This window comes from Pelecanus crispus, chromosome 5 (genome assembly GCF_030463565.1).
Source record: "Pelecanus crispus isolate bPelCri1 chromosome 5, bPelCri1.pri, whole genome shotgun sequence".
In the NCBI taxonomy this organism is placed as follows: domain Eukaryota; kingdom Metazoa; phylum Chordata; class Aves; order Pelecaniformes; family Pelecanidae; genus Pelecanus; species Pelecanus crispus.
Genome location: NC_134647.1, coordinates 77,008,259 through 77,033,752, shown reverse-complemented (window position 1 = coordinate 77,033,752; position 25,494 = coordinate 77,008,259). Strand labels below are relative to the sequence as shown.

At 44.9% G+C, this 25,494-nt stretch overlaps 1 protein-coding gene across 1 annotated transcript in view; it reads left to right on the top strand.

Annotated features, from left to right (window-relative positions):
- DDAH1 (dimethylarginine dimethylaminohydrolase 1) overlaps window positions 1-16,007 on the top strand; it is a 59,873-nt gene extending 43,866 nt beyond the window's left edge. Inside the window, exons 3-6 of the mRNA XM_075711127.1 lie at window positions 292-365; window positions 947-1,066; window positions 15,229-15,372; window positions 15,812-16,007. Coding sequence (XP_075567242.1) covers window positions 292-365; window positions 947-1,066; window positions 15,229-15,372; window positions 15,812-15,928 — 455 coding nt within the window. The 3' untranslated portion in view covers window positions 15,929-16,007. The remainder of the gene's footprint in view (window positions 1-291; window positions 366-946; window positions 1,067-15,228; window positions 15,373-15,811) is intronic.
- The last annotated feature ends 9,487 nt before the right edge of the window (window positions 16,008-25,494 follow it).

The following is a 25,494-nucleotide window of genomic DNA, read 5'->3' as shown; positions in this document are numbered from 1 at the left end:
TCTGGTGAAATGTGTCTTCTGGAAAAAGATAATTGCTTTAAATTATCAGCTCACAATTGCAGGTTGCATTCTTCTAAGCTGAATTTTCAGTTTTACTAATCAACTTGAGAAAAGAAAGATAGAAAATGATACCCATGAAAGATTGCTTCAGAGTATCTCTAAAGCTGGCCTGTTTTTAAAATGTGTATGTTCCGATGAAGGAGCTGATGTGGTGATTTTTTTTTGGATGGCTTTAAAAAAAAAAAAAAAAAAAAAGCTGTAACTGTTTTGCCCTTCATTTTTTCATTCCAGGCAGAGAATTTTTTGTGGGTCTTTCCAGGCGGACAAATCAACGTGGTGCAGAAATTCTGGCTGACACATTTAAGGTTTGTAGATTTATTCATGCCACAGGAAATATAAGCTATCATCCAGTGAATGAATTTAAAAATTATACTGGCCAAGATGTTTTTCTTGCTCAACTCCTTTATTTAGGACTTATTTAAGTTCCTGAAAAGGTTTGAGCATCCTGTAAAATGACAGATGCTGAAGTTGGATCTGAAATGTGAGATCACTGCATAAAACTAACTTGGCTAGTGGGAGGCTGTTATTATTTGAGAGCATCAATACTCACACTCTTAATGTTCTCATGTATCGGCAACGTGTTCTTATTGCTGGTCCCTGGAGAGTTTTTACGTACGTATTGTTTCATTACACATTTTAATGTATTTCTTTACAGTTGCAACAATAGCAATATTTGAAACATGTTCTGGATTTTACTCCAGTGCACCAGACAAGACAAACTGGTCCAGAGGGGTATGTCATACGTAAACAGTTGACACTGTGCCCTGGGATATGTTGCTATTGTTAATTTGCAGAGAGTAATATTAATTATGGAATGTCTTGACATAATTACGGAACTAGGACAATTTAAAAACATTTATAGCAGCCATTCTTTGCTCCCATACAGGATTATGCTGTCTCCACGGTCCCTGTTCATGATTCCTTGCATCTGAAGAGCTTTTGCAGCATGGCTGGACCAAACTTGATTGCTATTGGATCAAGTGAAGCTGCACAGAAAGCCCTCAAGGTAAAGCACATAAGAAAATTTTCTAAACAACAAACTTGGGTTTTTTGTTTTTAATCTCTGCTCAAGGATGCTGGAATTATTTAAAATAGATATAGATCAATGAAAGAGGAAATTAGTACACCTCAGGGTCTCCTGTGTGTGCAAATCATAAAGAATGTTTATATCAGGCAAGAGAACAGTGATGTTCATTTAGCTTTTGCTGTCTTCAGGAAATAAATGGATTATACAGATTAAAATGGATTATGCAGGTTGTTACTTACAGCTTTGTTGACTAAAAAGGTGATAACTTGGTGATAGGAGGGAGGAAGGAGATACCATCAGAGCAGTAGGAGATGTTTGCTTCAGATGTTGCCATCTTTTAAAATCGCCGGAGGGGAAGTAAAAGTTCTGGCATGAAGGAGGAGGGAGAAGGGTCTGATCCCTGTCGCAGAGACGACCTGTATGCACATTTTGTAGTGTAGACTTTCTGGGTGAGATTGGTAAGTAACTCCATCCTCGGGGACCAGAGCCCAGGACTCCCCATCCCTCCTTCCTCCATCACCTGGCTGCAAAGTCAAGCTCCTTCCTGGTCACGCTTTCTCCTCTCTGGTCCCATGAGGGTCTCATAACAGCGTGGCTTCAGCAGAAAGGAGGGAGAGTAGTCTCCCCCCAGCCTTGCCGATAATTTGAGTCTCTGAACATTTTCCTTTACAGTGGGAGGTGTGGGTTTGAACCCTCATGAGTCTGGGTCTCTCTTCGCTGTCAGACTTGCAAACCAGTAATCTGTTGTGTAGCAGGTCAGCGCTGTGCTACCACCATCATCCTCAGTGGGAAACGTTTGTTGCTCCTGTGGCTTGCACTGGGCTCAGTGGCTTTCCTGCCCACTGGGTGTGTTCAGAGCAAATCTACCAAATTAAGCTTTTTTGGAGATGTGGGCCCAGAGACACGTGAGGCCATGATCTCATTACACACATAGGCAACCAGGGAGCTCACCTGAGACACGAGCATCTCTGCTCCTGCACGGTAGCACAGCTGCGGGCACTGGGCACTGATGCTTTGCAGCAGAAACTTTGACTGAGGCACCAAAACAGCAAAGTGCAACTGAGACTTTACCTGAAGTGAAGCTTGAGGGAGTTTGTTCCTCTTGATAAATTAGGACCTCCCATCCTTCATGGTTTGGTTTGAGACGCAGGTAAGCCAGAGCATGTCTGAAAGCATTACAGCGAAGCGTATTATGTGTTTTTATCAGGACTTGCCTTCAAAGGTTAAACCAAAATCTACTTTTCAGTGATGGCAGCAAGTCCCAAATTTTCAGCTTATGACTGTACTGATTCTTATTTCAGTAAATAAGAACCTAAGTTCAGGCTTTGCTCTTTGGCTTTGCAGAAGCCTCCTTGATGCAACATGGTCACTGACGCATGGAGGAAGCCAGCTGTGTGTCCCTTACATTAAATGAGAAGGGGTGGAGATAGCTCTGCTTAACTAGTGAGAAAGCTCTCTGAAATCCGCTCAGTTTAAATGCAACTTATGCAACCCGACTTGTATCTTGCCCTGATTCTAAAGCATGAATGATTTTAAAGAACAGCCCTGCTAGCGGTGCCCAAGGCTACTGATCTGAATCTGTGCCAGGCAGAACATTTACAACAGAAATAGTATGTAACTCTGAAATCAACATCTCTGCCCCACAAAGAGCTTAGGAGCCCATCCTGCACGTCTCGTACGCCTCCTCGGCTTCAGTAAGCTAGTGATATTTATTACTTTAAAACATCCTTAAGTATTTGCGAGATGGAGGCCTGAGAGACTTCTTGTCCTTACTGCCATGCTGCGATATTTCATTGCACATTTGCTTTTCAGATCTCACACATTTTCCTCGTGGGCATAATCCTAGGACTCTTCATTTCCCAGCAGCATCATTTTTACTATCAGAGCTTGGCAGAGATTTGGTGTTTTTTTGGTTTGGTTTTTTTTTTTTCTTTTTTCTTTTTTATCTTGTGACAGTTCAAGATTTAAAATGTCTCAGTCCCTAGCTAAGATAAAACCAACGTTTCAAATCTCAGAATCTTCCCTGCTGGACATGGGTTGAATTATGGAAGCCAGGAAAGTGCAGTCCTGGCTGGCTTAGACCTGCAGCAATTAAGGGAATAGGAGAGCAGCCTGACTGCTCCACATGAGCTTAGGGGAGCTCTTAAACAAGAGGATGGTCCCGTGGCTTCCCATATAGTTTGGAGTGGCTTTAAGTTTGCTCATTCATTTGAACAAGCTGTTGAAGTTAATCTCTCATTAGAAATCACTACGTGAAGCTCTGGGAGCACATTCCCAGCTTATCACCCGTGTCTTCTTCCCTGAGAAACTTATGACAAAGGGTTTTGGTTGTAAAGGTCTGATGTTCCTGATGCTGTGAGATTGATTTAGTCTGGGATGGAAAGTGCCCTGCATCTTTCCCTGTGAAATATGCACTGTCCCAAATATTCAGGCTCAAACTCGAAATGTATCGTGAGCAGCAGCCTGATGAAGTTTGCAGATATCCAGACAGCCCTACACTTGTATAGAGTGTTTATAAACATGAGCAAAATTCAAGTGCAATACTGGTTGCTCAGAGCTGCAATTTGAACTTGAGCCAGGGCTAATCTGAGAACTCATCAGTTTGATTAAAGCCTTTTGCACAGCTCGGCTAATCACGTTGCAGTGCATCAATTTAGCTATTGTAGCCAAAAAAATTTTTTGGATAAGCTGATTAAATGTTGCTGGTAACTAGCTGTCAGGTAAATACCAGCATTAATCAAGGTACAGTAAAAAGCAGGTACATGTTCAAGAGAAAATGGTAATTAACAAAATAATCCAGCAGTCTTTGATTGTTGGTGGATATCTTTTAAAAACAATAAATCAACTATGTCAGTTTTGAGCGTGTTTCTCTGCACTGGAGATTTAGCAGCATGTTTACATGTGTGTGACAGTCGTGTTTGCTCACACCCTGCCAGCTGAGGTTAGGGACTCTGGCCCGGAGCAGGGGGGTTGTGCTGTGGCACGTGCCCTCTCACTGACAGGTGACATCAGGCAACCATGTCGCAGTGAGAGCAACATATGAAGTTACCTGGAGTGTGTTTCTGGCTCAGCGGTACTGGATCCAACTCCACTCTCATCCTGGGGAACTTCCAGCTGTTCCTCCAGGAGTCCAAATCTCTTCAGAGAAATTATTGGAAAACAAATAGGTAAAGCATCTGTCTTGGAAATGACAGAGTTGGCAGTGTTACTTGTCACTAGCTTCCTCTAGCATTTGAATTCTTGCTTTTTGACCTCAGTGATTTCTTGGTATTTGTTCATTTGCCTCCAAAGAAGAAAGAAAAAAAAAAAAAAAAATCAGTTGGTAATCAGCTTCTTGCAGTCTTGTGGAAATGCAATTGCAATAGGATCTCTGTGAGGCACTGATACTCGGAATTAAAAGCTGCTCCCTGGATTTCAGCAGAATGACCGAGCAGTGCTGTGAGCCGCTCCTCTCGTTCCCCATTGCAGTCTGTGTGACAGCACGGTCCTCTGAGCTTCTACTGAGTCATTTGCCTGGCACAGCCCAGCATGCTACTCCTTTATTGTGATGGCTTGTTATTTTAAACCTCTCCTTTGTTGTGGCCATTTTTCATGTCTGCTCTGGAAATGCAATCATACAAGCAAGATGATTAAGCTGTCTTTAACTGTCTCTGGTGGTTGAGTTGTTTTCGTTCTGTAGCGTGTCTTGTTAGGCAACAAGTGAACTGCTATGTCACGCTATGCTAACATTCTATATTTAAAATAGGATTTACCTTCCTACTAACAGTCTTGCTTGAAAGAGAAATTTTTCTTGATTGTTCTTACTGGTGCGACTCGTGTATCCTTACAATGCTTTAAAAATAGAAAAAGAAATTGCATCTGGTGCTCGCATACAGCAGAGTGCCATTGATCATGAGTTTAGTGCTCTGTGTGCAATGTAAAGCGCTGCGAGTGAGCTAGGAAATGAGTGCACAGAGTTTATAGAGTACATGCTAGAAGCAGCTAATAAATCAGAAGTGACATTTTAACCATGAAATCCTCTTCAGGCTCTGGCAAGTATAGAGTATTTGGGCTGCAGCTGAAAAGTGGCACTCAAGGAAACTGGGTGAAAGAGAGAGACAAATTAACTGCAGAAGCTACCGGGGCCTGTAGTGGCTATCACATCTGAAACTTTAACTTCCCTCTGCTGTTTTCAGCATGCATTTAATTCCTCCTTGTAGTTAAACCTGTTCATAATTCCATACACATAACTCCATAGTTGAATATTGGCCATGGCTGTTGAGCCAGTAAAGCCTGGCACTATTTTTCTGTTTCCTGAATGAAGCCAGGATTTCCTCCAAACATGTCACCTTTGGACTCTGATCCTGCACTGTTGGAGTTGCAGACCTTTACCGTGAGCATGAATGAGGACAAATTCAGGCTGTGATGGTGCCGACCCCAGCGTAGGGAGGTGACATGGTAGCACTGTGGGCGAACGCTCTGCACTGCTTTTTCCGCAACAAGGGACGCAGCCCTGGGGTCTTGCTGGGACAGCAGATGAGCAGGAACTGGGACGTAATCCAGTTCAGGTTCCAGCAGCAAAGGCAAATGCTAGGCAAGATGGCAATGGGAACCATGACACAGCATCTGTTACACAATCCTTTCTGTACTCTCTTGCTCTATACTAAATCCTGAAAGGCCATGTTTCTGTCCGTTGGCTGTTCGTGTTGGTTGGTACAGAGCACAAATCCCCTCCACTTTCAGTGATGAGTGAAGACTTGAACAGCAGCAGATGATGGTGGACAGAGTCCTTGGTTTAAGCAGCTTTGTCTATAGTCAAACCATTCTCTGTTACCCTTTGGATAACTCGGTAGCAATCCCAAAGGATCTGAGGATTACACGTGCTTTTCCCAGCTTTGGCAAGCTCAGCTATTCCCTTGCAAGCAGCACATGTTGTATTTGTAGCAAGTGCTTGCTAATGAAGTTGTTCTCTCGCCCTTTGGGAAATGAGGGTTGCCCTTTGGGTAGGCTCTGATGTTGGGCACTCTCCAAAGGACTAACCCCAGGGTCTCCCCACGAGACTGGCAGAGAAACCCCGGAGCAGCAGGATCAGCTGGAGGCTAATGCCAGGTGCATGGTGGTTGCTGATGGATCTCAGAAGGGAGCAGAGCACTTGGAAGGTGGGAAACCCATCATAGTGCCTAGGGGTGAGGGCTGCAACATAGAGAGCATTCATCCGACCATTATAGAATCATAGAATAGTTTGGGTTGGAAGGGACCTTTAAAGGTCATCTAGTCTAAACCCCCTGCAGTGAGCAGGGACATCTTCAACTAGATCAGGTTGCTCAGAGCCCTGTCCAACCTGACCTTGAATGTTTCCAGGGATGGGCATCTATTGTCTCTCTGGGCAACTGTGATGGGTGCACTCAACCCCTTAACCAAACTAGCAGTAGTTTGGTACAGGGTCCAAAGGAAGCAAAGGCCTGAGCCATAGCCAGGCCAAGAACTCCTCTAGTTCCAATCTGTTCTCTGAAAACCCACAAAGGAGCAGAGTGACACAGTGAGCATCGATGCGTATGAGCTTGGAACACCGATCGTGCGATTAACACATGAATAGCAGGTGGCTTTTCCAAGACTCATTTATCAAGGACAAAGTTAAGTTGTGGGTACAAGGAGTCTCATGCCTACCGTTCCATCGCATGTGATTCGACTACGAGCCAACCACTTTATTCCATAAATATGACAGCCTCAGTGAGCCTTCTTTGAGCTCTCCCTGCTAGGCAGTGTGGCTGCATGGCAGTGATCTCCCCTTGAGCTGGGATGCCTCTCAAGGTTACTCCTTAGGGCAGAGAGACCTTTTACCAATGGCAAATCTTTGGATAAGTCCAGTTTGAGCTCTTCCTGAATTGCAGCTAGAGAGCTCTCCGGCTGACTCTTCCCTTGAGCAGGGAGGCCTCTCAAGGCTTGAGATTCCTTACCTGAGACTGAGATCCTTGCCCAAGGCGGAGAGATCCCTTACTCGTGACAGATCCTTGGTAAGTGACTGATAGCATGCTGAATTAATATTAATGAAACATTACTAATCCATGTAGCTATTAAATATTAATTACTATCAATTTTGTATAGATAGTTCCATTAGACATAAACCGTTGTCCGAGTCTGAGACTAAGATTGGACCTAGCCGCACCTAAGCTCCTGCAGGAGTTCAGAAAGCAAGGGGGTCCATTCTGAACCTCATGACCCAATGGGAGGGTCTTCCTTACCCTTTGCGTCTCTGGTCTCTGTATGAATCATTCTAACTCAATTCTAACTCAGTTTGCCTTTGTATGTTTCCTCCATGCAGTAATTAGTAAGGTGATCCTTGCCATCAAACTTACTGAACCTTGGCAAACCCCTGTTAAACTGTTAAATTCCATCAAATTCATTTAACTCCATCAAATTATTATCTCAATAAAACATATTGCTGCTGCTCTCTTTTCAGTGAGGTGCATTCCGTTCATTTGTAACAGCAACCTGTTCCAGTGTTTCACCACCGTCATCGTAAAAAATTTCTTCCTTACATCTAGTCTAAATCTACCCTCTTTTAGTTTAAAACGATTACCCCTTGTCCTACCGCAACAGGCCCTACTAAAAAATTTGTCCCCATCTTTCTTATAAGCCCCCTATAAGTATTGAAAGGCTGCAATAAGCTCTCCCTGGAGCCGCCTTCTCCAGGCTGAGCAAGCCCAGCTCTCTCAGCCTTTCTTATGAGCTTAATCCCCGTGGCTGCTGTATCTGGGGTATCCCCTCCAAGATCTGGGAAAATGGAGTACTGCCCAGTTCCGTGGGAAGCACCTGGGATTTTACCTGGTCGTTTCAGAGAAAGGGGTGCTAGCTGCAGAGGCAGGGTGGCCGTGGCAGATGTCAGGGCTGAGTGGCGTTGCCGGGAGGGGTGCGAGGCAGAGCAGGTAACGCAGCTGAGTTGTAACCCCTCGTGTCCTCCGGACAGATCTGCCCCAGCAGGACCTGGAGCAGTGGTGACATCTGCACTTCTGAGCTCGTCCTCGGTATCCTGGGCTCCAACCTCGTTAGTCGATGGGATTTCATTATAATCAGGAATGTATCAGACTATGTACAGTAGTGCAATACCATGACTTCAGCAAATGCCTTTTTTTTTTTAATCCCCGCTTTGGATAAAAGGTTGGACATGATTGCTCTGCCTTGTTCTTGACTCTCCCATTCAATATCTTCTATTGGGAGTGGAGCTGCTCATTCATCCCCAAAATTATTCCCTGAAGGACGCTATTGCAAATGCAGCCCTATATGCTGTTTTGACAGAGGTCAAGGGAGGCTTATCAAAACCACATCTTAAGGATAAAATAGCAAGGAGTGTCTTCTGGGCAACCAGGCCCTTGGTCTGTATCCAAAGCTATGATCAGAGCAGTGCTTTTAAAGACTTGGGCTCAAGGACTTGTTCTAGCATTGGCAGTTGCCCCCGTTCCTGTAATTAAATGCCTTTTGTTCTTATTCTGTCTTGTATAACCAAAGTCTCTGCAGTGTGCCAGCTTTAAAAAGCTGGGTACTGTTTCCCTGCGTGAGAGCGGGGTTATAGTGCCTGCATAAAAGCTAAGGGGTTCCCAGCTCTGCCACAGAAGCGCCTCCAGAATGGGCACCTAAGGGAAAAACTCATCTATCCGGTGTTCTTAGAAAGCGGCCCGTACCCCTGGGCAGCGTGAAAAGGCTCAGCTAAATCTGCTCTTCCTATTGTCTGCGTAGCGTCTGTCTTTTCTAGTAATGCACAAGTTTGCGTGAAAACATTATCTCTTCTTCCTTAAGAATTCATCATTTGTACCTCTGCTTATTCCCCACATGAAGTCATAATCCTCTATTTACGATATCACAATGGGTTGCTGTGGAAATGATTACTAATATTAATAACCCAAAGAGGATGACATCAGTTAGGGAATTAGCAGAAAGTGCAGATGAATGCTGAATTTTCTGTAATGCAGCAACAAAGAAAGGTTAGTGAAATCCAGAGAACAATTGACAACTTGCCCCTAAAAATAAAAATTGAAAAATGAGACTTTGCTCTCAGCCTCATAGATGGGAAAATCAGTTAATTTATAAAATTCTGTGCACTTTCTCTTAGCTCCTTCTGATTTTCCACTACTTTATGGATTAGGGGTGTACGGCATCTCGGAGGACGTGGGGCTTCACTGAGTACCAGATGACCTGCTACTTCAAAATGCAGCTAGTTGTGGTTTTCTTTTAATTAAAAGTTAGATCTTGTAATAAACATACTGGACTTAACTGAGTGTCAGTGCTGTTCAGTTTGCATATACACAGAAGCAGCTAGTCTTTTGGAAGATACAGACTCAAAAGTATGTATTTATAGAATAGAGACTGTTGTACTAGTCTATTTTTTAATTTTTTTTTTTAAAGGGCGAGGAGAGTGTCCCATTCAATATATATTTGTCGTCACCAGTAAGGCTGTCAGCCACAGGAGCTGGGTCAGAGGCTGACTGAGAAGATGTCATTCGACTTGCGTAAATGGGGGCTCATGTTTCCATTCCTTTGCTGCTTTGTTTTTTCTTCGACTATTCTCTCCCTGGGTTCCTGTTCCAAAAGACAGGATGTTCGTCTTCTCGCCTTCTTGACTGAAAGCAACACACGTAAGCCGCTTCCTTTTCCCCTCCTCAGGTCGTGGTTTCCCCTTGCAGTCCTTGGGCAGAGCTGGCAGGCAGGTGACAGCGTGGCCGTGGCGCAAGGTGGCTCGGAGGGGCAGAGCAGCACAGGTGCCTGTGAACGGCACGTGGTCCCCGTCTCGTCTGCGGTGATGCAAAGGTGTCCTGCACCAGGAAAAGCTGAGGAGCAGGGTGGGAGAGGTTGCTTAAAAAACTCTGCCTTCTGGAAAACATGACTGAGAGGGTGCAGCAGGGAGGAAAAGCAGAAGGCCCAGCTGCTGAGAGCGTGGGTGGTGGGTGGAAATTAAAGTAACACTCTGGCTCTGTATGGGCTAAGAAATTTGGTGTATTGACCGTGGCAGACTGGGGTATTGCTGGTTTCAAATAGATCTAGAATGCAGTTTGCATCCATAGGGCGTATCCTATTCTATCCTACATCTCTAGCAATCTTTTCAATATCTGACAAGAAGCCTTAGATCATTCTACTGTGATGCATGCTGCTCGAAGTGGCTGCCTTGCCCCCTTCCTGCTGAGTCTACTAGGCTGTTGTCTCTCCCGCCTGTCTGCATTTCAGGGGTGACACTTCTCATAGATCTTGACATTCAAGAAGGTCGCTGGCTTTTCCAGCTCTGCTTTTCTGTCCCCTCTGGTCAGCCCGGCCAACTGTTTACGGTCATTGTTGTCACTGCTGCATTTCAAGGAAACTCTGAGAAGCTGTTGAGTAGCGTGGTTTGTATGGCAGGCTGAGTCCCTGCGCCCAGGTGCGTAGCACCGTGGCATAGCTCTCCAGCCCCACTCTGTCCTGCATTTTCTTGTGTTGAGCCCTAAGGCTGCTGCTTTCCCTCTCCAGTGCTAATTGTTTCTCCAAATATGAAAAAGTGAGGAAGGAACTTAATAGACAGAGACAGGGCAACAAAACAATGAAGGAAATTCAGTGTAGATAAGTGTAAAGCGATGTGCAGCAAGGGACAGGGAGAATGATGATGTGAACATCACATATGAAATAATGTGCGCTGACTGATCATTACCACAGAAATAAGATCCTGGGCTTGTTGAAATTGCCAGCTCAGCTGAAAGCCTGATGAAGAACATCATTACACCACTGATTAAAGCTGTGGTGCGTCTGCATGTTGGCTGTTGTGTGCACTTGGCATGCATGAACCCTGCATTCCAAAAAAGACAGAGTAGAACTGGAAAGATTCAGAAAAGTGTAATAAGGTTGGACAGATAGCTGGAACAGCTTGCCTGAGGAGACAAACTAAGCAAGCTATGACTATAATCTAAAAAAGAGACAACTAAGAGGTGATGATAGATGCTTATGAAATCAGGACTGATGTGGAAAAGGTGACTGGGGATCAATTGTTCGCTGTCTCTCCCAGTGCAAGAACCAGGGGAGCGCTGATGGCAAAGGGCAAGTTCAAAAAAGAAAAGAAATGTTTCTTCTGATTCCTGTCTTAGGATCCAGAAATGGGATATCATCACCTCTGACGTGGGGCTGGAGACACACATCATGCAGCACTAAAAAAGCACTTCCAGGTTCTACGAGCCTTAAAAAATGGCAGGTTAGATAATCAGAGGTATTTTCCAGGTAGTGATCAATAATTTACCTTTCTCAGTCCTCCCTCCAGACGGCAATGTGCTGGCCAAATGCCCGTCCTCATCTTTTGCATTAAGTGTGGAAGGGCATAAGTCTGCTGTCATTCCCAGACAAGTGGTCTTTCCTCCAAGAGAAGCATGCTGTCCTCCAAACTCCCAGCCAACCTATGGGGATGTGACTTGCATATTGCTGAGTTATTCTTCTCATCAGCGTTAGTTGCCCTGCACTACAAAAGACTTAATTTTCATCATTGCAGGCAAAGTCTTGATGTAGCTTAATCTTTTCTCACAACTTTCAATCTCTTGGATTAAAATCTTCCAACTTGCATTGTACCCCAGGCCAAATGTTGCTTAAGCATCAGCATAAACCAGGCCAAACTTTAATGTGCTTGGAAAGAAGGAAGAGATGGGATGGAAAAAATATCTGCAATAGTTTGAAGTGAATAGTTTTCTGTTAAGAATACTGTGACTTGAAGGATGTAGGACAAGGTAGCTGAAATCTGGTGAGGGAATGATCCTGTGGGCGTAGGGTTACGTGCATTTGACTTGGGCTTAGGTTTGTTTTTTCTTCTAAATGTTGGGGGCTAGGGGAGCAGGAGCTCACCAAAACAAAAAATCAGACCCTGAAAATCTGCACTTCTGCTGCTTCCTCAACATGACACAGGCATTTTTAAGTGCAGTGTTCATTGCCACGTTAGCAAGAGGAACACTCGCTCTATGTTTGGTTTTGCTTGCAGGGTGGTGGGTTTGGTCGCTGTCTGTCCCGCAGCAATCTGGATGTGAGTAGCTCCCGGATGGCAGCAGCAGGGCTCAGACTAGTGCTGTCCTCATGGAGGGGAAAAATTTGTCACTGGGTTTGGCCTGGTTTAAAAGTGCGTGTGGTCATCTTAACTCTGTCAGTGATAATAGGCCCTAAATATATACGCATTTTTCCTTCATGCATAATGCTGCTTCATATTTAGGATTATTTAGCTTATCCATTACCTCAGTTGTCGGAGGACACACTGTAAAAAACTATAGAAGAGGCATTTTAGGCTATGCGAATGACTTCAACATAAGGAAAGCATGACTAAGGGCTGCGAGAATGTGCAATGAAAATCACCCTCTTCAGGCTAAAGAAAATTCCCAGAAAAACTAGGCATGCGGGAAATGCCTGGCTCTTAACGTAGCTGGTCGTACAATGTTTGTGGGCAGAAAGCCAGCCCTCCGCAAATGCATTGTGCAAGCGCTATGGTCTTTGTAAACTTTTCATTTCCAAAAAATCCATGGTTTTGGGGTGTATCTGATAGAAAGTACAATCAAAGGACCTTGCTTTTATCTCCTCCTCTGTGCTGGAGTCCTATCTGGCCAGGCACATGTGCTCGATGACTTTACATAATAGAAATATGGAAAACCCCACGGGTCTTTAGCCTGATGGCAGCCTATCAGTGCATTTCTGCTGCATCCAGAGCCCCCCTGTCGGGCAGCTTTGGGGTGTTATTGCTGGGGTGCTTTCTCAAGAAAGTGGGTTTTGAGATTTTGCTTCAACGTGCAAGCATAGTTATAACAGGGATGAAAGGTTGCAAATACAATTTCCTTCTTACCTTAAAAGCTGCGGAAGAGCGTAATCCTGTATTGCCAGACCTCCAGTAACCTCCAGTTACTAATAAATGCTTTCTTGCAGCAGAGTTTGAGCTAGCTGAGATCCCAGTCCCACTGTCGCAGCTGTGTACTCAAACTCCCAGGCTGCTTGATCTCACTTTGCCACTCATTTTTTCGCCTCATTTGTTTCTGAATTAATTCGGCCACCACTTCCGTGCTTTTTAATCTCAAAACCAGTCCTCCTAACGTGCCCTCCCGTCATGTCCCAGGCTTCCCGAAGCTGGTTCGTACCTCGTGCTGGCACAGCTAGAGCCCTGCCACTTGTTCTTCATTTCTGCCTGCTGCTAGTGTTCTCACTTCAGCATTTTGCAGAAGCGAATGAATGGGAGATGTGTCCGTAGCCTTCTGCTAAGAATTCATTCGTGATTTTTCATATGGAAACATTACACAGTGATTCACAATGTATTTCTGATGGATGAGCTGTTCCTACAGAAAACCTACAACACCGGCATTCTGTTGCCAATAAGGACTGGAGAAAGCACAACTGTTTGGGAGCGGAGCGAAATCCAGGCGGGGTGGATTTTCCTCTACTGATGCGTGTATTTCAGCGCAGATTTAATAAATATGTTTCCTTAATCCACACTTAAAAAGATTACGTAGGGAAGAAAAGAGAAGCTGCAGGTAGAGGACGAGTCTGCTGGCTCTGGTTACTAGGGAGAAGAGTTGCACTGGGTGCAAGCATGTCAGCTGCTGCTAGGCGTCTGCAGCATCAAGGAAAGCGTAATAAAACACATCTCGGCAGCATAACAGAAACAAAATGATAAGCAGGAAAGTCAACCATGATAAGCACAGTAATAAAAATACATCCGGTGAAGTAAAGGTGCAAGGATTTTTCCTCAGAAAAACGCATTAACCTTTTATGGATGTAGATGTGACCTTGGGAACTCGGGAAAGGTTCCTAACTTCAGAAGAAACAAGAAATGAGAATCTGATAGCGCTTCCTCAGGAATGCACGGCATTTGTTGTTGTGAGTTTCATGTAGTCTGCAGGATATGGATGACTCAGGCTGCAACATTAAAAATCTATCCAGACCTATAAAGGAATTACTTACTCTAGGTGTGCACAAGCGTGAGTTGCTTTGTTGCTTCCCAGTATGTTGTGGATCCTCGTTATAATTCAGTTCCGTATAATATTTTTTAATGAATGTGAAGTAGTACAAATGAGCTTGCAAATAATTTAAAGATGAATTTAACTGTGCCTAAAATCAAAGTCTGCTCTCTGCTATGTGATGTAAATCTGTGAGGTTTCCCTGAGAACGGAATTTAGTTGAAAAATTTTGTTATCAAAATACCAGTTTATTTAATATTAGTGTAAGTATTTTTAAGCTGAAAAAAAAGCATTTTTTTTCTGTTTGCATCTATGCAATGTACATGGGAACAGGGGGGGCCTGGGAGAGAAATGGGAACACTTGAATTTGCTTAGGCTTTCAGTAGGACCAAAGTTTTTTACTTTGAGCTTTGTTCAGTTCTGCATTATTCTAGGTCTCTGTCAGGGTGAAGCTGAGGTAAAGCTGGAACCGTACAATGGGGAGTCAGGCCTCTTGTCTCCAGGCTTTTCCCATCTTTATTAAAAAGTTGAGCCTGATCCAAAACATGGGATCTCAGGCTTCTCGTGTGCTGAGAGTCTCTGCCTCTGAAATTCCAGCCAGGATCCAAATTTGTGTATGAGCCCTATATTTATAAACCAAACCTCTGAAACCCACCAGCTCAAGTGTTCTGAGGAGGTTATTGTGTTGTCCCCTTGGGAACCAGGATTAGCGCAGACGTGCCTCCTCACTCCCCAGCACAGGTGCTTAGTGAAAGAGTAACTGCTTGGTAAGCAGAAAGGAGGTCCTTGAAAAGAATTAAGATCCAAGCAGGGAACTGTTCCTGTGCTGTTTGTGTTGATTCACGCTCATTTTATAAATATTGAATGATGGCTGCTTTTTTTGAAGGTGCTGAGCACCTGTAGTTTCCATCAGTGCAAGCAGGAGTTTTGCATACTCAATGCGCATTCCTTAAGGAAAAGACCTCACGGACGATACTTATTGAGTGCCCTGCTTAATCCTGCAGCGTGCAGGAACCATTTCACAAAGGTTTTCTACTGCTCATTTCAGTTAGGGTTAGCAGATTCTTCCTCGAAGGGCAGAGATGAAAAGAGATCTCCTTACTTGCTGCATAGCAAAACGGCTGTGGGCTGACTTGGCAGTCGCAATTAGCTACTTTTTGAAGGCTCTGTTCCCCGATCTGTTTGGGGCTGCGAATGTGTTTGGTCTAAGTAGCTGCGCTTTGTGTCTCCCGGCAGACCATGCAACAGATGAGCGACCACCGCTACGACAAGCTGACGGTGCCCGACGATGCCGCGGCAAACTGCATCTACTTAAACATTCCCAGCAAAGGCCACGTCCTGCTGCACCGAGCCCCCGAGGAGTACCCAGAGAGCGCAAAGGTGAGAGCTGTGCTGAGGATTGCCTGGGAGACCCCCAGCATCCTGGCCTCGCCGGGAAGTCAGTGGGAATTGAAATCGGGTGCTTTCCAGAATGGGCTGTTGTATCCTGTCGTGGAAATACCAGATGGCAAAAGGCGGGAGGCCTGGGCTCTGTTCTCATCTGCGCTACTGATTTAATTACTTCGTCTCTTGTGCCCCTGGTGCTTCTTCTGCATAACCGGACGTAGCAACAGTTCCCCTCGCTGCAGTATTGATGTGCGTGAATCCCACAGCCAGAACGCCACGAACGCTGTAAATGTTAGTGTTGATTACAAATGATGAGACAGCTTAGCACCCGCTGATAAATCCATGCCTGTTCATTCTGTAAACGCTTAGAGAAAAGGGAACATAGAGAGGCGTAAAGTGTAATGATTTCTGTTCCATTTTCTTTCCTAAACAGGTATTTGAAAAACTGAAGGACCACATGCTGATCCCAATAGCCAACACAGAACTGGAGAAAGTAGACGGGGCACTCACCTGTTGCTCTGTGCTTATTAACAAAACTTCAGAATTATGAGTTTACAGAGTCCCTCCCTTGTAACTGGCAATAATGTTACACACAAGGTAGACGAATCTGTATCCACACTTTTATTGTTTTTATTGACAATCTACTGTACCACTGTGCTACTAACCCTTGTTTACAAATTTTTTGCTTTGTGTATTTTTATTATGTCCTTGCAGATGGTATTTAAGGTGGATGTACGGTTTGTAGGGGGGCACATAACTCTGAAGTATGCTAGTCCCATGGGCTAGTAGAAGACAATTATAATGGCTAACCCCTAGCTTTAGTGATTTAACATATCTGTGTGAAAATTTTATGAAAACCAACTAATTCTCAACATTTCAAGCACCTCTGTTGTCTTTACACTGTTCCTTTCTCCTGTCTTTCTTCTCTTGCTTTCTTGCTCTGCATCTTTGTTTCCTTCCTCGGTCCTCTTTACTTTCAGTGATGCACGGTATCGGGGGGACTGAAGAAAACTCAGTGGGCTCGTGAACTTGGTATCTTGTGTGGTAGGGAAGCTTTCCGTACACTAGTTGGAACAGTGGGCAATGGACTGTGCTCACAGTCTCGGCCACATCACGTTGCTGCTGCTGGGCAGAGTTGCGGCTGGAATTGGTTTTAGACGCCAGGTAGCAACTTCAGAAAAAGCTTCCTCCGACGGGAGCATTCAAGGGCAATGTCTGCCTGGGAAACTTGAATGACAGAGAAGGAGAGAGTAGTGCAGCCACACAAGATACATCCTGCAAGTTCAGGTCCCGGTTTGCTGCTAATGCCGTGACTTTCAATTTGGTGAGAATGGAAGAGGAGTATTTAAAAAAGGCCAGATCCCAGGGAGCATGCGGACCACAAAAATGAAAGACTGAGATGCTTTTGGAAAAGTTAAACCTACAAAAGTAATCTAAAATATGGGGGGTTTTAATTCTCTTTCTTTACCTTTTTTTTAATTTCTGTCCTTTCTGTTTTTCTCCTCTTTTGGAGGCCACTTACTAGCAAAATTCAAAAGAAAAGGGTGATAGAAGGAGTTGAAGGACAGCTATTCCTGGATTATGCTCATGAATAAGGGAAGCTATTTTTTCCTGAAGGATTGGCATTTGTACTTTATCTGCCCTTGGGACAGTTTTCCTTGGAACAATAACAATCTTAAATTTTTTAATTGCATGAATATTTACTGTGGTATTCAGTTAAAACAAGTACAATTTTTGTAGCAAATTCCACAACGTGTTTACCTACTGAGTCATACTTTTTTTCACCACAGTAAAGTGAAGCATACCCCATTGTATTCACATGCTTCTTGTTAAATCATTTGTAAACTAAGGATGGAGAAATTTCCAAACAGAGGCAGCAGTGGGAACTCTCCAGAGACTGACAAATAGTCTGAACATGTTATCAACTTCCTAGACATCTCCTCCACCTTTCCTGAACCACTTGTTGTGTGTTGTTAAGGTACAGTAGGAAGCGAGCAGGGGGTGCTCAGGCAATGTGGTCTGCAGGAAAGCAAACAGTATTAACCGAACGCACACTTGGATATCCTTTGGAAACCTGCGTGCTTTTTTCTGCAGTCATAACGGAGGAAACACAAGTACTCATATCCGTAGGTACTCCCCTCAGCATATCTCTTGCTTCATCTCAATGGCTAATGAGGAGGAAACCTCCTGGCAGCTACCAGAATGCATCTCATGCTTTGTGGGTACGCTGTATGTTGTGATGACATGGGGTATCACGAGGGAGAGAGCAGTGATGAGCAAATATAACGTATGTGAAAAGAGAGCATGTCCCAAAGGAAGCCTTTAGCCAGCCAAACAGCAAGTGCTGTTTTTATGGCTGTGTGCTGTCCCGAAGGGTTCTCCTAATGTTTCCCCTTTGCCTCCTCCATTCCCATGCGCCATCATTTAAGCCTGACCCAGGTGATCAGGCTCTAAGGATGTAAACATTGTAGTGGGGAATCTCTTTTTCTACCTTCCCCTGGTGCTTTTTAAACATCTGATAAAGCATCTTGTATTTGAAAATGACATCAAACAAAGATTTTGTGCCAAAGTGACCCTGCAGTATTTAACTGTGACCCTCTAGAGGCAAGCTGTACTCTGTTAAAAACCTGTGCAGCCATGGGAGCTGTCGTACAAAGCTGGAACAGAATCCCCCCGACCTGTCCCTGCACCTCCTGGGGCCTGGCCCCCATCCATGTCCTTCAGTCCCTCGTCCCTCCTCTGGCTAGGGAGCCAGAGCATCCAGCTGCACTGGACAGCGTTAGGCTGTGGGATTTCTATTCAATTTCTCTCTCAAGCTTTCTGTTGTGGGGTTCGTTTGGGTTTTTTTTCTCCTTCCACCCTCTCTCACCTTTCACCTGTCTCTCTCTTCCTCAGACTCTCATTTCTAGTTTATGGCATGATGAGCACTTTTCTCTTTTAACCCCAAGTGGTTTTGCCTTCTTTGCCTCAGTTCTCCTACTTGAGTCTTCTTTTTCTGTACTCCTCCCTCTTTGCAGTTCACCCCAAAGTATCCCAACCCACGGTGGACTATCCTAAACTCACTCCCTCCTTGAGTAGGTGCCAGGAGGGAGGAGAAACGGAGGGGTCTACTTTGGCTCTGAGCAACTTCTTTTGAGCTGGAAGGATGACTGTCAACAGGAGCTATAGATCTGGAGAGTGCCAGGGGTGACTCCTCTTCTTTAGGATTACTCCAGAAAAGAGCAACATTTGTGGTGGTCACTTTAGTATCTGGTGTCCCTGAAAGCAGTAAATAGGTGACAATGAATTCCACTGGCTCCCCGAGGGAGGGAGAGGGGGAGTTGGGATCTCAGAGCTGAGAGACATCTGCGTTGACAGAGAGGTTGGTCTTTCACCTATTGCTGTTTAGATTTCCTTGCCTTCAAGGCTGCATTTTGGTCTACAGAAAGAGCAAGTGAGTGGCTGAGGGACCTGAGTTTCCTCAGGTGAAGATTTCAAGTTGTATTCAAACTGTCTAACTTCAGGCACAGAATTTAGGTGCTCTAAATCACACCTGCTTTCTCTCTGTTGGTCTTGGTAGGTATCATAGCCTCCTTATGTAGTCGCTCTAAATTACATCTTAGCCTGATGCCAAAAGTTACCTAAGCTGGTTAGTGGGATTGCCCTCACCTCTCCGCTTTTAGCGTTATTCTTTATTGTGGCATTATAAAGCAAAAACATTAGGAGCACTTCAGTTTGTGCATTTACAATATGGTACGAAGAACTAAAACCATGGCAAATGCTGCTTGTTCTTGCCGTTTGCTATTCTTTTCTGTTGCCCAAATGAAGAATTCAGTTGTGAGGACATTTCTGCTGTGATACATATGCATCTAATGGGCATCCTGTACATCTTGTTACCAGAACATTTCTCAGATGCCTGACATAAATCATCATCGTTGATTAATATAAATAATAAAGTAAAATCCCAAACCAAAAAAGGAGATGAGACACTGCACACTGATAACTGCCCACATAAAACACTTGGTAACAACTGTCAGGCTATATGACATCGCAGGCCAGTGCAGAAGTTCTTGTGGTTAATAGCTCAGCAATGGGGCTTGAATTACTCATCAAAGTTGTTTTTTTTTTTTTTTCCTTTGGGCAATCAGTTTAGCTCAGTTCAAATGAAAGAGCTACAATGTGCATTACAGATCTTTCACGAATGTTATCTTTGGTAAGAGTTTAGGGAGAGCTGTGATATGTGGGTTTCTTTCTTCACCAGAATGTGAATACAGTGTCTGTCTCTGCATTGAAAATGTGAATGCATACTGTACCTTATAAGATAAACTTGAATTCTTCCATTTCTGCATTTTTTGTCTTTTCCATGCTAGTATCCTGCTTTTCGGTCTTCAATAGATGCCACTGTATGAAGCTATGCTCTGATTTTTTTGGTGCTTTCCATGTGATAGGTACAGAGCTCATAGGCAACATTGTCCAGTTTTAAAAACAAAAAGTCAGTGCACAGAGTGCTGTTTGTTCACAGCAAATTGGGGGTGAAATATGGGAAAAAAAAGAGCTTTTGATTTCATTCAGCTTCTTATACATTATATCAATGAAGTCAGAGCCAAATTACTTTGATAGAAAACATCAACATGCACATGGAACCATTTGGGGAAAATAATTTACTGTTTAAGATTCTCTATTTTTGCTTTTATCAGTAAGGAAGCTGAAAAGATAAGACTGCTTAAAGAATGGTATTTGTTAAGTGATTGTGAACAAAGTATCGTTGGACCTCACATGTGTTTTCAGAAAAGTTTTAACTGGACGTATGATGTAACTTGTATAGAGTTGCATGTGAATCGTGTTAGTCACTGTTTTACATTGTATTGTTCTGCAGTGCACAAATATGACTACTGAACACAGAAGTGTTACATTTCATTAAACTTAAAATCTTGTTGCAGTATATAGTTTCCCACTTTTTGTGCCAAAAACATCGATACATTCCATAATCTGTTCTAATAGAGGTTTGCACTTTGATTTTTTTTTTTTTTTTTTTTTTTTGGTGACTCTTGCAGTTTCAATACTATATATGCCCATCATGAAGGAATAAAGTGTCAGTTGTACCGTGCACTGTGTAGTTTTTGCCTCTTGTTTTGAAACTGAAAGCATACGCATTTCATTTAATACCGTTTCATGCCATCTTTTTATTTGGAAGCTTGTTACATGCCTAGAAATAAAGCCACTTACAGACACTAGTGCTAAAACCTTTAAACCTGTTAGAAGAAGTCTTGACTCTTTAAAAACAAATGATGATTTGAGAGTCTACATTTAAGAGTAATGTGTGGAGAGGGGATATTGCCTGTGTGTTCTAGATACAATGGTTGTGACTAAACTTTATTATGTCCAAGATAACTAAACAGATGTTACTGTAGTATCGTATTTTCTCCATAGTTCCTGTATTTGCTGTAAGTTACAAAAGGTGAAACTACAAAGGTTTTGTGGCACAACCGCTATGGTTAAATTATTCACGTAGCTCTTGTGTCTTTTCTCCCCCGGGGATGTTAAGAGAGGTGACTACAGTTCAGCCATTGCTTTGTGGTAACATGACAGATGGGTCTCATGTTTTATATCAAATATTACTTGCTGTGTGCTACAAATAGCGCATGTGGGGCTAATGTCTGCTTGTACCCTTGTGCTCTAATATCATTAGGTTATGATATTAAGGTTAACGATCTCGGGAGACTGCAGTTGCTCCAAGCTTCATGGCCATGTGTGTAAGTGCTCGTGGGCCTTCAGTGCCACCTTGTGGCAACCCAAAAGTCAATTGTTCAAGGCCTCGAGAGCGTTCAACTTTTAAGAAACCCAACAAAAATTAACAGGACTGTAGCAAAAGAATTGCATCCCTTCCAAACTGTACAGCTTTGCTAGTAATAGGACTTTAAACAAACCATAACCTAATACTCTTCTTGCTGGAGAAGCGGGGACGAGGAAAGTTTTCATAAGGGCTGATCTAAATACAGCCTTTGTACTAATTTAACTACGCTGGTTAAAAGTATCATTTTTATACTAATATATTTAAATCAGTGCTACATCTAATGTGGATACATTTATCCTGGCGCAATTAATATAGTAAACTACTGCATTTACACACATCTTTGTGTACCCGTATCTACAGGAGAGAGTTGGTACCAATTTACTTGAATTTGTTTCCAAATGGCAATAATTAAAAGTAACGAAAGCTATACAAGCTGCTCCCACTTGCCACATTGTGTTCCTCATAGAATATCAAAACCTGCAAAAGCAAAAGTGTAATAGTCATTTACAAAGGAGCATCCTTTGCAAAAGTTAGTTGTAGAATATTACTTCAGCAAGTAGAGACTTCTGCACTTGGCTGAACGAATTCACCCTCCACTGTAAGTACATCCTGCCGAAAAAGCATCGGTCACGGTCTCCTGCATCATAAAGTCCAGACATTCTGATGCTCTCAACAACCTCACCCCCCAAAATTCACGAGCTGTAGGTTGATTGCTGTGGGTTTGTAGTTGAAAACTTGCTGTTGGTAGGTGCAGATACCCATTCAGCTTGGGCAAGGCCCTCGATCTCGACCTGGATCTGTAACTGAACCAAGCTCTCTTTCCTTTCTCTCTGCCTGGCAGCTTTCCTCTTCCTCCCTAGGGAATTGCAGGCATAGCCCCGCCGCTCTCACAGGGGCTGGCGGGGTCCTGCCAGCTCCAAAAAGGGGTTGTCCTGAGGCAGGACCCAGACCCTTGAGTAAGGACCAGGAGGGAGAACGGGACGGGAGCACGTGAAGCTCCCAGGGAGAGGCCCCGGCTCTGCGGTAAGGACAGGCTCCCCAGAGAGGGGCTGATCTGAAAAGCCTACCGACCTCTTCTCACAAACTGTGACAGTGTTACAACATTTTCTAGGACCAATATTGTGAAAGATTCGAACAGCTCTGGGTTGTAAGCAGTTTCCAAAACTTACTTGGAAATTTACTCTAGAAATTCATTTCAGATGGACATTACCTATGTACATACTCATAAAACCAATGCAGTGTCCAAAATTATCTCTAGCTCGCTCTTCATTGAGGCTCACTTTGTAACACTGAACTGATGTTAACCTCCTGAAACGAGTTTCATGCTGAGAGTAGTCTTCTTCCAGCTGCCCAGACCGTTAAATCCTGTTAGGGTTTATCGGCATTAAGTCTGCTAAAATATATTCTATTCTTGTATTCGCTAACCACATGCTCTTTTCCTGATTGCTGAAGTTAATTCATTTCAGTTTGTCTCATACACGGCTCAGGAATCCAGAAGCTTAACCCTCCAGACATCGCATGGCTTTGAACTGCGCCTCTCGCTGAGCAAGGTTATTAACAAATACTCTAAATCCAGAATGCACGATAGCTATTTTTATCAGCAGTATTGTACAGAGCCAGCAAAGTCTACAACATAATTCACCTTGAAGAGGAGGAGCTGGGAGGCATTTGGTTTAATGAACAAGGATGGGAGTCAGGGGCTGGGAAGACGCCTGGCTCTGTCTCAGAAGTGCCACAATCAGCTCGCGGGAGGCATCAGAGAATCCGAAACCTTTCCACGTATTTGGGTGCCTAGCATGGATTAGGGAGGATCAACGTAGGCACTTGGACTGCAAAAAAATGGCCTGCCCTGCAGCCCTCCGAGCAGGAAAACAGGAGATAAATAGTTACTTCCTTTGTATTTCAGATGTTTAATCCAGAGATAGACACACGCAGCTTGAGAAATTCAGATGCACTACAGCGAGCAAAGGCTTCTCGGGGTGGGAATAACACAGCAGAAGGATTTGGGTTGTGAGCAGAGGTGTGCTGCCAAATTGCCAGCGATCAGGTCTGCAGGGCTGGATGGTGAGGGCGAGTCTCACGGGGCAGCAGCGTCCTTCACAGCGGTGGCAGGGAGCAGAGCTGGTTGGGTGTTTTCTGGCAACTAGTCTGGGGACTGGCTGTGATTTTAACACCCAGCTTTACAGAAATCAGCCCCGACACCAGGTAAGAGCAGTGACTAGGCCTTTATTTTTCACACGTTCTGGGCAGGACCTTTGCTATCCAGTGTGTTTATTGAAAAGCTGCGAATGCTAGCACTGTAAAATAGATATCCTTGCAGTTAATATTTGAAATACAATTGCATTAACGAGGCATATCAAGCAAAAGGACTTTGCAAAATATTGTAAAACTGGTAGTTTTGCCTTACTGACAGCAAAACCCAGTACTGATTGCTTCTACTTCTGTACACTTTCACGCTTAACTGCTGGAAACAAAGCTTTCAAGACTGGAGCAGTAGCCTGAGTTTTACCTTGGACAGCTGAAAGAATATGAATTAATTAAGTTTTGCCTTCTGTCCTTTTCTTTAAGAGTTTGCTGCTGTGCAGGGCAGGGCTGGGAGGAGCTGCGTCGGCACCAGTGGCACCGGCGGCACCGGCAGCGTGTCCCGTGGGGCCGTGGCACCCTCCGGTACCAAACCTGAGAGCATGGGGCTCTCCGGCCTCCCGAGGAGTAAAATGGGAGCTACGGACTGCTGCACTGCACTGCGTACAGCTGGCCTTGTCCCCAGACCTGCAGCAGCCTCGGGAGATAGCCCTTTGCAGCTGTGGGGTTTTGGAAACTCTCAGTCCCTAACATCCATTGTAAATCCCCATGTCCTCCGTATTTATTAACTTAAAAAACGCTGTGATGAGTATGGCATCACCCAGCCAAACCGCAGCCTTTCAACACAGCCTCGCTGAACGCTAGGAAGGCCAAGAGCAGCAGTCCGTAGCTCCCATTTTATTCCTCAGGAGTATATACACTTTTATACGCTTCCACGCTTAACTGCTGGAAACGAAGTTTTCAGGACTGCAGCGGTAGCCTGAGTTTTACCTTTGACAGCTGAAAAAATGCCGATTAATTAAGTTTTGCCTTCTGTCCTTTTCTTTAAGGCTCCTCATTTCCAAACGCCCATTTTAACGCAGGGGGTGTTAAAATGTCCTGGGGAGGCCGATGCTGGCTGCCGACACAGCCGCCCGCCACCGTCCGGAGACAGCCCCGGAGACAGCCCCTTCCCGCCCGGTGGGAAGGAGGGAAGGGAGCTGGTATCGGGAATAGCGTGGCCAGCAGGAGCAGGGAAGTGATCGGCCCGCTGTACTCGGCGCTGGTGAGGCCGCACCTGGAATACTGTGTCCAGTTTTGGGCCCCTCACTACAAGAAGGACATTGAGGTGCTGGAGCGTGTCCAGAGAAGGGCAACGAAGCTGGTGAAGGGTCTGGAGCACAGGGCTGATGGGGAGCGGCTGAGGGAACTGGGGTTGTTTAGTCTGGAGAAGAGGAAGCTGAGGGGAGACATGATGGCTCTCTACAACTACCTGAAAGGAGGGTGTAGTGAGGTGGGGGTTGGTCTCTTCTCCCATGTAGTTAGCGATAGGATGAGAGGAAATGGCCTCAAGCTCCATCAGAGGAGGTTTAGATTGGATATTAGGAAAAATTTCTTCACAGAAAGAGTGGTCAAGCATTGGATCAGGCTGCCCAGAGAGGTGGTGGAGTCACCATCCCTGGAGGTGTTTAAAAAAATGGGTAGATGTGGCACTTTGGGACATGGTTTAGCAGGCAAGGTTCATGGTTGGACCGATGATCTTAGAGATCCTTTCCAACCTTCATGATTCCTAGTTTTTAATTTCATTATAAACGTTCCAGCCACCCAGCCAGGAAACACGAAATTGCTGCTCTCCCCTTAATGGGTTTAGTGGTGGACTTGGTAGTGTTAGGTTAATGGTTGGGCTTGATGATGTTACAGCTCTTTTCCAGCCTAAACGAGTCTGTGAGTCTATGACTCTAAGCTCTGCCCAGCCCAGGGGGGCTCCCCCCTCCCCCTCCCCCCTCCCCCCCCCCCGCCTCCCGCCTCCCGGCGGGAGGCGGGGGGGGGGGCGGGTGAGGGGGGGGGGGGGGGCTGGGGTGAGGCCGCTCCGCGCATGCGCCGCCGGGCGGGGCCAGGCGCCGCCGTGTGGGCGGGGCGGACTGCGTTCCCTGAAAGCCCATTGGTGGGTAGGCGGGAAGAGGGGCGGGGCCGGGCGTGCGTGGGCGGGGCCCGGGCCGGAAGCGCTGCCCTGAGCGGGTTTCCCCAGCGGCGGCGGCGGTGGTGGCGGCGGAGGGGTTTCC